Source organism: Myotis myotis, unplaced genomic scaffold (assembly GCF_014108235.1).
Source record: "Myotis myotis isolate mMyoMyo1 unplaced genomic scaffold, mMyoMyo1.p scaffold_m19_p_3, whole genome shotgun sequence".
In the NCBI taxonomy this organism is placed as follows: domain Eukaryota; kingdom Metazoa; phylum Chordata; class Mammalia; order Chiroptera; family Vespertilionidae; genus Myotis; species Myotis myotis.
Genome location: NW_023416335.1, coordinates 203,016,366 through 203,029,675, shown reverse-complemented (window position 1 = coordinate 203,029,675; position 13,310 = coordinate 203,016,366). Strand labels below are relative to the sequence as shown.

At 50.4% G+C, this 13,310-nt stretch overlaps 1 protein-coding gene across 12 annotated transcripts in view; it reads right to left on the bottom strand.

The window, feature by feature from the left end:
- BTBD11 (BTB domain containing 11) overlaps nt 1-13,310 on the bottom strand; it is a 261,870-nt gene that overhangs the window by 36,318 nt on the left and 212,242 nt on the right. For 11 of the 12 annotated variants that reach the window (XR_004965706.1, XR_004965708.1, XR_004965707.1 and 8 more), the window contains 5 exons: nt 6,183-6,348; nt 4,355-4,444; nt 2,339-2,440; nt 429-522; nt 179-314 (listed from right to left, as the gene is read on the bottom strand). Coding sequence is in view for 9 of the 12 variants with exons in the window: in XM_036296936.1 (XP_036152829.1) it covers nt 179-314; nt 429-522; nt 2,339-2,440; nt 4,355-4,444; nt 6,183-6,348 (588 nt within the window). In the remaining 3 variants the exon portion in view is untranslated. The remainder of the gene's footprint in view (nt 1-178; nt 315-428; nt 523-2,338; nt 2,441-4,354; nt 4,445-6,182; nt 6,349-13,310) is intronic. The other variant, XM_036296938.1, reaches the window with a different exon arrangement.

The window sequence follows — 13,310 nt, the reverse complement described above, 5'->3', positions numbered from 1 at the left end:
CAGCATGAGGCTGGCCCTCGGCCGGGAGCGGGCAGTGAAGGCCACGCTGGCCGGGCTGGGGCCTGCACTGCCTCTGGGCCCCACATCCAGAGAGGCAATGGGTCTGGGGCAGGCCTGGGAATCTGCATTTTTAACAAGCACCGCTCGGGGCCTGGGGCTCCGGCCCGCCCTAGCCTACCTGTGTCCGTGGGCTGCGGCCTGGCTGAAAGAGTTCATGTCCCCCTGGGGGGTTGTAGAAATTCCATTCCTGTGCATGGTTCCTATCAAGGGGTCCGCACCTCGCTCCAACAGCAAACTAACCAGCTCAAAATTGCCTGCAAGCCCAGAGAAGGGGGTTTATAAGCGAATAAAGCAAACAGAGAGTCGCAGGCACCCCCGGGGCCGGGGTGGTGGAGGCCCTCGGCCAGGGTGAGGACGGCACCTCTTACCCACGGCGGCTGCGAGCTGCAGGGGCGTCTCCGAGTAGTTCTCCTCGCCGTGCTCCACAGAGCCCTCGACCTTGGCCCCGGCGTCCAGGAGGAGCTGCGGAGGAAGAGGGGCCACGGAGATGTTTAAAGGACCCGCGCTGCGAGGGGGCGTCAGGAAAACTGGTGGAAATCAGTCCATGCCAATGTTCCTGCTCTCCTCTGGGTCAGTGACCACGGGCCAGGGCAGCTGGGCCTCGAGGGGGAACTAGGAGCTGCTTGGATCTACTAGAACCTGAGCTACTCAGTGTGGTCTGCAGGCCAGCAGCAGGGGCACCTGGGAGCTGGTGGGAAACATGGCCCTCGGGCCCACCCCAGACCCACTGGACAAGCGTCTGCATTTTAACAGGCTCTCCAGGTGACTGACTCGTATATGAATGTTTCTAGAAGCCCCTGGAACCAGGGGCTGGAAGACACCCTGTTTGGGTGGGAGAGCATTAACGTGGCCTCTTGGAATCACAGATCGAGAGTTCTGGAGAGCGCCCCGGCCAACCAGGGCCAGGGTTCGGGGGAGCTCTGAGGGCAGGTCAGCAGAGGCTGTGTCCTGGCCAGCAGGCTCCATGTGGCAGCGTGAGCTTCCCAGAGCTCTGCCTCACAGGACTCAATTCTGTGCCTTCCCTAAGCAATTCTGTGCTTTTAAAAAACGGAGATCCTGTCCATGCCGGATCTCACTCACAGTGAATGTGCTGTTGCTGATGTGAACTGGGCTGGGGTGGGGGGGACCTGCTTGCTTTATCCCTGAGGGCGCAGCCAGGAGGGGGCTGCACGTGTGGCTTTCCGTGACTTGTGCACCTGCAGCGGGGAGGAGGCCTGACTTTGGTTTGGCTTTGCTCGGCTGCCCACTGCGCCGACTCCGGATTGAAAGGCAGGGGATGCCGCTGCTTGTTAAAGGACGGCATCTGCGTCTGCCAGGCCACCCGCCGCCCCTTCTTCCTTAGACTCCTCTATGGGGACTGGACTGCGCATGACACTGTACAGGCAGAAGCCAGTGTGGCACGACACACACGCAACCTCCTGAAGCATGGCTTTGGACCTGACTTCGGGATCCCCACACCCTAGGAAACGACAAAGGATTCATGTGGAATCCCAGCATTGCCCAGTGGTGCCTCTCACACGATTCCCTGCTCTCCATTCATCCTCAGAGGCTTGGACCACATAAAAGGAGGCGAGTTCCTGATGGACCGGCTGCTCGTCTCTCTTTTCTGATGCCGTGAAGACCACGTTTAAGACCTAGAATGTACTGGATGGCTAGTCAATGAACACCAACTCTACAACAGCCAGAAAAGGCGCAAGCAACATATGCCCAAAGGACCTCGGATGAGGACGTCTCTCCATGCTTGGGAGCTGTTTCAGAAGACACATGCGAAGGCCCTGCTCTAGGTCTCCCGGATCCGATTCCCAAGAAGTGGGATCCAAGCAAGTGTCTTTTGGAACCGTTGCCTTGGCAACTTGGATGCGTCTTTCCACCGGCTGGAAACCACTAGACTCTACACAAACACCAGGGTCACACCTCAGGGGAGGTTCCAAGGTCTCACACCAGCCAAGTTTTGTGTTCATGTTACGACAGGTAAAACGAACCAATCCACAAAACCACAGCTCAGGCCCCACCCCAAAGCGACTGGGAACAACTTCCGTAGGTTGGCCACTGTGTGTTGTGTGAGGCTGCATGTGGGTAGGTGATAATTTCATATTGGCTAATAGATATAGATCATTCTATATAATATTTCCACTCATATGATATGCATGTGCTATATTCAATTGCAATGAACCAATATGAATGTTTTCGTGACTATGCATGCTGGGAGAGGTACAGATTTGCATAATGGAAGCGGTAAAATTAGAGGTCAGGTGTGGATAGGGAAATACGTTAATACCTGCACTACAGGAATATGTCCATGCAACACAGCAAAAGTCAGAGCCGTCCAATGGCGGGTCTCGGGGTGGACGGATGGATATTTATGAGGAGTACTGACAACCTATAAACAAATTGAAGTTATTTTCAGAATGTGACCTTCACAATACTTAGACTAGCAGAGCTGACCTATCTGGCGCTGGGCACGCGGGAAAGGCGTAGAAAGGACACCCTGGGCGGTGCCTGGGGAAGTGTTGGTGATGTGGGTGGTGAGGAATAAGGACTCCTTTGCCTCTCATCTGAAAGCGATTAAACGGATGACCTCTGACCACCGCTAAGGTGCCTTGGAGAAGGTGTAATGGTGGCTACAACGAGCCAGCTCACCTGCCTGGCTCCTCTCTCTGCTGCAGGAGAGGTGGTGGTTCTGAGACCTACAGGATGTCAGCGTGAGATGCCACTGCCATTTCACCCACACCTTGAGGGGACATTCTCGGTGGCAGCAAACCCCAGGCAAGGGGAGGTCTGCTTCAAGCTTTTGAGCCAGGGAAGCCCACCATCGGATGGAGGCATGGCACCATCTGGTCACAGCTCACCCACGCTGTCCTCACTCCATCCTTCTGCTGCCTTCCTGGTTGACAAAGGCCCTCATATTTCTGGAAACTAGGCATAAAAACTTCCCTGAAAGCACCACAAATAAGCAATCTGATACTGGTCTTTTGATATGGGGGTCTCAAAACACCCCTGGCCACAAGACAGGTGTCTGGGCAGCTGAAGGTTGGGGTCCTGCAGGACTGGAACCCACACATGGTTTTCCCGAACATTCCTGGGGCCATGTCACCGAGATGCCTGTTTCATTCAGAGGCGCTGAGTTCACTCATCACCTGCAGGGGAAGCCTGGAGCTGGGAGCCGTGGGTCGGGCTAGGGAGGCCCAGGGAACCCCACCAGGAACCCAAGCTGGGAAGCCCTCGCAGGGTCTGCACGGTGCTTATGGATGCATAACAGGGGAGAAAAATCCCTAATACTTGAAACTTGTATGATCTAAAATGGGATCCCAAGCTATGTCTATTGACTGCTTTCCTCAGATGAATATAAAACTCACTAACCCCCCCCCCCAAAGCAAATAGAAAAGCCCCCCAAAACCCACAGCACTAAATGACAAGAGCATCTAATTTTGACCTGAAAAGGCTCCCCAGGGTTGCCTAGTTAGGACTGTGGCATACCAATTTCCCCAGTTTCCAAGGCTGCCAATATCTGGCTGCTGGAGAGAGTGGGTCTTAAGACAGCACAGAACATGGTTAAAAAAAAAAAAAGTGTGATTTCACCTATTACAACCCCCGGCAGGGAAGGAAATTAATACCCAGTCCCAAAGTTATGCTAGGTCCCCTCTGTATTTATTTCTTCCAACAACTCTCTGAGGTGGGTGTGATTATTCTCCCATTTTGCAGATGGGGACAGCGAGGCTCAGAAACCACTTGCCCAAGCACTAAAGCACGTCACCAAAGCACAGGGCAGTTTCAGAATTTGAACCCGTGTCAAATTCCAAAGCCTGCTGGGGTGTGCTTTCTGCTCCAGCACACTGCCTCAAGGAGCCATGTGATTCGCTGTAAGACCTGTGGCTGCAACTCAGCCAACCAGGTGCGCAATCAGGATTCGGTGGGGGCGGGGGAGCCACGCCTCAGCTCCGGGACAGGGCCCAGCTTTGCATTGCGCAGAGGGAAAGGGCGGGTGGCTCAGGAGAGCGCTCTCTGCTCTGATCCCAGAAGGAACGGATGACAGTAAGGATCAGAGGCGATACACCTGAGCCAAGTAAAAGCTGGTGCGCCTTGTAGCTTCGTTGGCTGTTTTTAGGTGAAACATACATGCTCCTTGGAGTTTCTCGGGGCTGGGCCTTAGGATGGAGGAAATCCATCCGCTGGTCTGACCTCTTTTGCTGGACCGAGCGCCCTGCCCTTAAGCTCCCCCCCGCCCCCCCACGCTTGGTTCACCTTCCCCTGGGGATGCCAGGCCGAGGGGCCCTGCAGCCCCCTGCACCCTCACCTCCACATTCAGGTCAGCTCCGGCATCCAGCAGCATCTGCACCATCGCCTCGTCCCCACGGACGCAGGCGTACATCAGGGGCGTCATGCCCTGCGGTGAGTGAGAAACCAGAGAACGGAGAAGGTTTACCAGGTGGCTGTGTCACTTGCTGCTAACATGGAAATTCTTCCTTTTGCTTAGAAGGCTATCTTTGCACTCAATATCCGGCATTAAAAAAAATAAACAGCCCTAAGACTCCTAAGGTCACAATCCCCCATAGTTTGAAAACCAAAATGGAGGCAAGAAGGGACCATAAATTGTCTTTTTTTCCTTTTTTTGTTCCCCCCATTAATCGTTGCTTATGTTGGAGGATTTTCCTTTGTCTGTCTTAGGGTGCAACAGACCTGGGAGTGTTTGCTGAAGCAAATGGCTGATTTCAACTTTCTGGGTTCTGCAGCATCAGCCGCTAAGCTATCTAATTGACAAACACGGTTTCCTTGACATTTTCTCTTTCTCAATATAACAAGTGTCATCTTTACTCTATAGAAGATCCCGGTCGGGGTCAAGGGAAATTGGATATCTCTGAGCACACGCCCAGCATTGACATCTGGTTTGACATTACCATTTACAAGCGAACAGCAAGCAAATGAGGAATGGCTTTCAAAAATTCCAGAAGTATTTGCCCATGACTCCTGCTTAGTATAAACAACATATCCCAACCAACAGAAGGAAGGGATGGGTTTTTCAATAAACAGTGTTGTGAAGGTGGGAAAATATCCAAGTAAGAAGAGCCTTATCTCACACCATCCACTAAAACCGTTTCTAGTTTGGTTAGCGACATAGGGACAAAATTAAAACCACAAAAATAATAAAAGAATCGCAAAGGAAAATCATTACAGCACTGAGGACATGAAATTGAAAAGATAAACAAAACGAAAAGGTAAGCAGGACATGGAGACATATCTGTCACATTATAATAAAGGTCATATGTCTAATATGTAAAGAGCCCTTCCAAGTAAAAAAGAAAGACAGTAAGGCTCCAGTGAAAACCAGGCAAAAGGTAAGTAAAAGCTTCACAGGAAACACATATGTAGTTGGAGGGTGGGTACAAGGAAACAGTCTCTGGAATAGTAATTTGAGATAAAAAAAAAAACCTTCAGAAAGGTTGATGAGTTTGAGCCACTATTTCCACTCTTAAGAGTTTCCCCAATGAGACAATCAGGGATTTGAACAAAGATTTGTCTAAGTTTACTTAGCGTTATTGATATAAGTGATTAGAAACAACCTAAATACCCAACAACTGAGTGTGGTTAAGTGAATAAATAATATGACCATGTTATGTAGACATTAAAAGGGACTAAAACTATTTAATGATATTGCAAAGTACCTTTCAATGTACCTTAGTGTCAGGGGCTTGGGGGGACAGCTGCCTGTCTCAGAGGCTCCTCCGAGGGTCCCCCAGAATGACTTTTGTGCATCTTAATCGTACCCTGAAAGTTTGGTGAAAATTTGTCTTGACTTGTTCTGTGAGGTAGTAACAGGCCGGCTGAGCACTAATTTTAACCATGCTGGAAAAAGAACTTGAAGGACACATACTAAATATAAATAGGATGGTTATCCGGTGAAGGAATGATTTCCTTTCTGGAATAGGCCTATTTTTCTCTCTTTTCCATTTCAGCTGCAATGTTCACGTGCAACTTCTATAATGATGAACAAGAGTATTTTTATTTTAAAAACTAAACTAAAAAAAAAAATCACCCCAAGTCACCCGTAGGGGGAGCCTCTGTCCAGTGCCTGCCGTGTCCATCTTGCCATGGGGCAGCGTTCAGACACCCAGAGGACCCTGTACCTGTTCGCTCATGGTGTTGATCCCATCAGGCCCCAGGAGAGACACCGCCTGCTTCACCAGATCCGTCCGCCCGCAGTTCAGCATCCGGAAACCCAGGTCCTGCTTGAACTTGGCTTCGATGGCCACTGCGTCCAGCTTCCGAGAAGCAAAAAAGCAGTCGTCAGCCCTAAGGGAGGGAGAGATGATCAGCGGGGTGCGGCGGCCTCCCCAGGGACAGGCCTGGAAGGCCACAAGAGTTAGGCAGCACCAGGAGACATTGCGTTTGCTTTTCATGTCCACTGCCCGTTCCTGGGCTTTAGTTAGAACGTGGACGTCTTGACCCTTTGTCCTTTGTAAACTGCTGTGGATCTGTCCTGTCCTCTGTGTTCCTACGTGCACGGAGTAAAGTATACTCTTGGCTACTATTTACTGAATGTTTACTGGGGGTAGGCACTATGCTAAACTCTTCACATGAATTAATTCATTTAATTCCCACTCAATCCCAAGAGGTAAATACTATTTTAAACCCTCTTTTTAAAAAAAATCCTCACCTGAGGATATTTTCCCACTGATTTTTAGAGAGAGTGGAAGAGAGAAGGAAAGACAGAAATATTGATGTGAGAGAAACACATCGATTGGTTGCCTCCTGCACGTGCCCCTGACCAGGGCCCTGGGAGTGGGGGGCGGGCGGGAAGCCTGCAATCCAACTGAGGTATGTGCCCTTGACTGGAATTGAACCTAAGACCCTTTGGTCCTCAGGCCGATGCTCTATCCACTGAGCCAAACTGGCTAGCTCTTTACCCCTCTTTTAACCACGGGGAAACAGACACAGATAAAGGCCTTGCCCAAGGCCACACAGCCAGCAAGCAGAGGTGCTGGGATGTGAACCACGGCAGCCTGGAGAGCCCACCTGGGTATCTACTGTGTCCCTCTGTCCTCCCATCATGGCACATGCTATTTGCTCCTTCCCTCATTTGTCTTCCCCTCCAGGCTGGGGACTTCGGTGAGAGCAGGGACCCTGTCTAGTGGGTCTGCATCCCAGTGCCAGACAGAGCACAGCACGTGGAGCTGTTAAAAATGTTAGCTGAATGGACACAGGACAGGTGGGTTCTCTACACTCAGAGGAGAAGCAGGGCAGAGAACTGGGAAGGTGGGATGCGATCACAGATAGTCAGGTGCCTCGGAAACGAACCCAGACAGCCGGGCGCAGCGAGCGAGAGGTTAGGGAAGGTGGGGAGAAAAATCAACGGATTCCAGAAGGTAATGCAAACTCTGCTTGTACAGGATGCCACTTCCTTCCCACTGTGAACTGATCCATCACCTATGGAATCACATCTGCCAGCATTTATTGAGCACCTGTGTGTGACAAGCTCTGCTCTAGGGGCTGAAGACCTGTCATTGTCCCTGCCCTGGGGCCACTGCCTGGAAGGGGAGAGGGCACTGGCCATGAAACCCCATGTGGTACATGCAGTGCTTGAGGGATCGGAGACATGCACCGAATCGAGCCTCGGGGATACAGCAAGGCTGCCTGGAGGAGGTGACCCCTGAGCTGTGTCTTAAATAAGGAAGTGATAGGAGAAAAGAGCAGAGCTCTGAGCTCGTATGAGCAAAAGTGTGGCAACAAGACATGGCAGGTGAAGTGAGGGTAGGAGGGTCCCAGTGTTTCTGGGGTCTAAACTTGCAGGCAGAGTGCCAGAGCTGAGGGTGGGGTTAGATTACAGGGGAACTTGACTTGATTCTCAAGGCTCCAAACATTACCCTTCAGTGCCATTGAACGTTTTAAAGTTGGCAGGGGACTGGCATGGTTGGAAGGCCAACTCTGGGAAAGAGTAGAGGATGGATTTGCGGGGAGCCGCCCCTAGAGGTAAGAGCCATGTCAGTGCTAAATGAACTAGCTGAATGGATGAAGAAGCTGCCAGTGACAAAGAGACGTGACAGGGGCTGCGTGAAGGCTGTGGCTGCTGGGATGGAGCAGGCGTCGTGGGTTCTGTCTTCTCCACACGCAGGTGCCCATTTCTCAGGTGATGGCCCTGAGGCTGGCGGACTTTCATCAGCTGCAGTCAGCGCAATCCCAGACCCCCTCCTGCCCCTCCTCTTGCCAATCCAGAGGGTGGACACGGAGGAAAGGAGGCAGGCTTTCAGCATTCCTGGTTCCATTCCTGCTTCTAACTAACCCACATGGTGGTATAGGAAGGATTAAGTTTGTGAGGGGATTATCTCCTTTTTTTATCCTTGGAAGAAAATGAGAGGGGGCATAGTTTATGATACTCAGACTCCTGCTCAGCAGTAAGGCTAGGTTCTGGGGAGAACACCAGAGGGGCGAGCCACAGAGAGCCTCAGGAAATGGGTGGGGTGGGTGTATACGTGACCCTTCCTTGGGTTCCTGATATATCATTCATCTCTGCTGACACAGGAGCTTTGGCCCAAGACTGTCCTGAAACAGGAACCCTGCGGTAGGTAGGATATGTTAGGCTCTCAATAGATGACACTAGAACTTTGCTTCTGACCACCAGGGGGAGCTGATGCAGCGAAGATTCCAGAGGACCCTGAGCTTGGGGTTGATAGGGGGTCTAGTCTGTATGCATGCTTCAGGAACCTTGTCAAGTCAGGCTCCAAGGCGCAGGGAAGAACTAAGAAAGGTATTTAGGGGACCATAGTTGACCAGGATCCTGGACGCCAAGATGAAAGATCACCTCAATGCTGCTGGAAACTCTGCAGGGAAGCCTGAGAGCCCCCCACCCCCCCCGGAGTCCCCCAACCCCCACCCACCGCCCCCCTAGGTTGGGGAGAGATGAAGGACTCTGGGCCTGGCCTTAGACCATGGCATCAGCATCCAGGTTCGAACTTCTGGGGCACAGAATGGGGCTGTGCCATAGGGCCCAGTTCATGGGGCTTTGGACTTGGGACTCATTGCTAGGGCTTCAGATTTAGCCAATAAAAAATACTTTAGCAAATATTGCATGGGACAAACTGGTACTAAGGCATTATTCACTGTTTATCTGCAATTGAACTGTTTTGTCTGGGAATGGGCAGAGCCACTTGCCATGACCCTAAAAGAACAGGAGGGGAGTCCATGGATCCCACTGTAGAGAGGACGGCACCCATCTCTAGGGAAAGAAGGAACACCTTTGTGAAGGAAGCTTCATCTAAAGGACTGATGTTTCCTAAAAATGATTAAGGAGGCCTGGCCGCCATGGCTCAGTGGTTGAGCGTTGACCTATGAACTAGGAGGTTACCGGTTCGATTCCCAGTCAGGGCACATGCCTGGTTTTTGGGCTTGATCCCCAGTGTGGGGTGTGCAGGAGGCAGCCGATCAATGATTCTCTCTCATAATTGATGTTTCTCTCTCTCTCTCTCTCCCTCTCCCTTCCTCTCTAATATCAATAAAAAATATTTTAAAAAATGGTGGACACATATGTAATACCCTTTGTAATACTTTAAGCAATAAAAAAAAGAAAAAAAAGAAAAAAAAATGGGCAAAGGACCTAAATAGACACCTTTCAAAAGAGGACATTCAGAAAGCCAAGAGACATATGAAAACATGCTCAAAGTCACTAATCATCCAAGAGATGCAAATCAAAACAACAATGAGGTACCATCTCACACCTGTCAGAATGGCTATCATCAACAAATCAACAAACGACAAGTGCTGGAGAGGATGTGGAGAAAAAGGAACACTTGTGCACTGCTGGTGGGAATGCAGACTGGTGCAGCCACTATGGAAGACAGTATGGAGTTTCCTCAAAAAACTGAAAATGGAACTCCCATTTGACCCTGTGATCCCACTTCTAGGAATATATCCCAAGAAACCAGAAACACCAATCAGAAAGGATATATGCACCCCTATGTTCATAGCAGCACAATTCACCATAGCTAAGATCTGGAAACAGCCTAAGTGCCCATCAGTAGATGAATGGATTAGAAAACTGTGGTACATCTACACGATGGAATACTATGCTGCTCTAAAAAGGAAGGAACTCTTACCATTTGCAATGGCATGGATGGAACTGGAGAGCATTATGCTAAGTGAAATAAGCCAGTCAATGAAGGAAAAATACCACATGATCTCACTCATCCATGGATAATAGAGACCATTATAAACTTTTGAACAATAATAGATACAGAGGCAGAGCTGCCTCAAACAGATTGTCAAACTGCAGCGGGAAGGCCGGGGAGGGTTGGGGGGCAGGAGGTAGGGGGGTAAGAGATCAACTAAAGGACTTGTATGCATGCATATAAGCATAACCAGTGGACATAAGACATTGGGGGATAGGGGAGGCTAGGGGACTGTCTAGGGCGGGGGGATAAAATGGACACATATGTAATACCCTTTGTAATACTTTAAGCAATAAATTAAAAAAAAAAATGGTCAAGAAGAAGCTTCAAGCCAAATGGACAGGAGAGAAGAGGGTGAGAGCAACAGGGAAGGTACTGGGGCATAGGTCACTGCGGTTTTGGGGAGTGGGGAAGAGGAGGGGTCTGCATATGCTTCACATGCAACTCTCTGGGAGGTATCAGGTTTGAGTCATTATAAGGAGAAGTTTTCTTCTCCCAGACCACTGTCTAATTCGGGAAGAGGGCGCTTTGTGAAATCAGAGCCTTTTTCTGGGAGCAAAGATGATGTGAATCGTCATTGTCACTGAGTTTGCAATTTCCTCTTTCCTGTCTGCTATCCTCAGTGCTTGACTGATTCTCTCAAATAAGCAGTTTTCCCCCCTGGAGTCAAGCTAAATTCCATTTGACTGGATAAATATCACTGAGCACCTACTGCGTGTGGGCACCATGCATGGGGCTCAGAGGAGGGAGACACAGGCCCTACCCCGTGTTCACCGAGCCCCAGATGATTCCAAGAACATCAGCAGTGTTTACCAGCTAGAGAGGTCCTTGATTTTAATTAGGAAGAGACAAATGGCAAGAAAATTACTGTAGTTAATGATGATGATGATAAAAATCCTTGTTATAGGAAGCTGACGTTTATTGAGCACCTACTATTGATATCTGATCTCTTCCCATGTATTAATTTATACAATTTTTACAACAAGCCCCATGATGTGGGTGCGGTTAGAAGCCCCATTCCAGAGATGAGGAAATTTCCCAAGTCACAGAGCTGATAAGCAAGGAGTTGGCATTTCACCAGCTGAACAGGCAAAACAGCCTGACCCCTCTCAGCGGGACCAGGCACTTCTCCATGGTGCTGGCGTGCCCCCAAATGCAACTGCCTACAAGAGTGCCTCTCTTCAATGTCTCCCAGACCCTCGAATTCAGTATGTCCAAAATGGAACTTATTAACACGTCCACCTCCCACCCTCTGAACTTGCCTTCCAGTCATCCTATCTCCATACATGGCACCCCTGTCCACCCAGGTGCTCAGGCGAGAACCTTCTCTCATGCCCATATCCATTCCATTTGCTGTTGATTGTGCCACCCAAATCCCCAATTCCCAATCTATCGCTTCTCTGCACCCCCACTGGCCAGACCCTGGTTCCAAACACCTAGAATTGCAGTAGCCTCCTAACTGGTCTTCCTGCTCTCACTCTTCTCCCTTCCCATCCAACCAACTCTTGGTTCCTTCTCATCCCTCAAGTATGAGCTTGAGTGTCATGTCCAAAGGAGGCTTTCTCTGTATGTAAAGGGAGGTATACTCCTCTCGTTTTTTCCCTTCTTTTTCTTTTAATCCTCACCTGAGAATATTTTTTCCATTGATTTTTTTAGAGAGAGTGGAAGGGAGGGAGGGATGGGGGGGGGAGGGAGAGAGAGAGAGAGAGAGAGAGAGAGAGAAAGAGAGAAAGAGAGAGATACGAGACACATTGATTGCCTTCTGCACACAGCTGACCAGGGCTGGGGACTGAATCCACAACCCAGGTACATGCCCTTGACCAGGAATCAAACCCAAGACCCTTTGGTGCGTGGGCTGACACTCTAAACACTTAGCAACACTAGCCAGAGCTCCTCTCCCTTTTAACTTATTTTTTATTCTTATTTTTAATCCTCATCTGAGGATATTTTTTTTCCATTGATTTATTTTTATTTTCTTAGAGAAAATGGAGAGGAAGGAGGAGGCAGGGGGAGAGAGAGAGAAACACTGATGTGAGAGACACATCGATTGGTTGCCTCCTGTTCACATCCCGACGGGGATGGGGATGGAGCCTGCAACTGAGGTGCATGCCCTTGACTGGGAATCGAACCCACAACCCTTTGGTCTGCAGGCCGACGCTCTAATTACTGAGCCAAACTGGCCAGGGCAAGCTGCTCTCCTTTATGTCCCGTTGCCAGGCCAGTTTCATCCCTCCCCTCGTCAGCCGCCCCCAGTACCTATCATGCATGCTGGAAGCACATGTTAGTAACTGATGCATGAGCCACACAGAACTCATTCCTGAGGCCTCAGGAAACACCTGGTTATCAAGAATCCCTCGGCCACACAAACTAAGTCATGGTTCTGGCCACTGAATTTTACCAGCCAAGGCAGGCAACCAAACAAGCAGGTAAGAAACATTTTCCATAAAACACTCCTCCCTGTTCAGTGGGGTGTGTTAGGAAATGAAACTCCGCAGGATCTTAATTCCTGCAGCCTTCCCGGAAACACGCCTCGGAGCTCCCCTGACCGGCTCTTGAAAGTCTCTGAGGGACCTGCCGCGGAAGCCCGATGGGTCCCCTGTGGCTGGACAAAGGGGCGCGCCTCGTAAGTGCAGGACTGACTCTCACAGGAATCTATTAAGCCAGTCACCTGGGGCTTCATCAGAAGGTGATCAGCTCTGCGGCTTTCCCTTTGAGTGGCTTTCTGTGATGCCATGAAAATCTGATCAATTTAAGTACGAGGCCAGCTACTGAGGTGGTCAATTTCTCAAGGGCCACGGCCCCACGAGATGGGCTCCATAGCTGCCACCACTTCAGGAACGTGACTGCAGAAGGACTCGCTCCCAGGGGCCTGCAGGCTGAGCACAGCACGGGAGCTGGCGAGGAGGTGGCGGCTGATGCGTGCGTGCCTCCCGCTGCTCTCTCCTACACTCCGAGGGACACATGCAAGCTGGGGAGGCTTCAGACACATTTCACTCCTTTATTAATTTTTAAAGCCAGCAGAGAAGTTACGAGCACGCCCTCTGGTTCCCAGCTCTGCTCGTTAGCGGCTCTGTGATCTGGGGGCAAGTTACT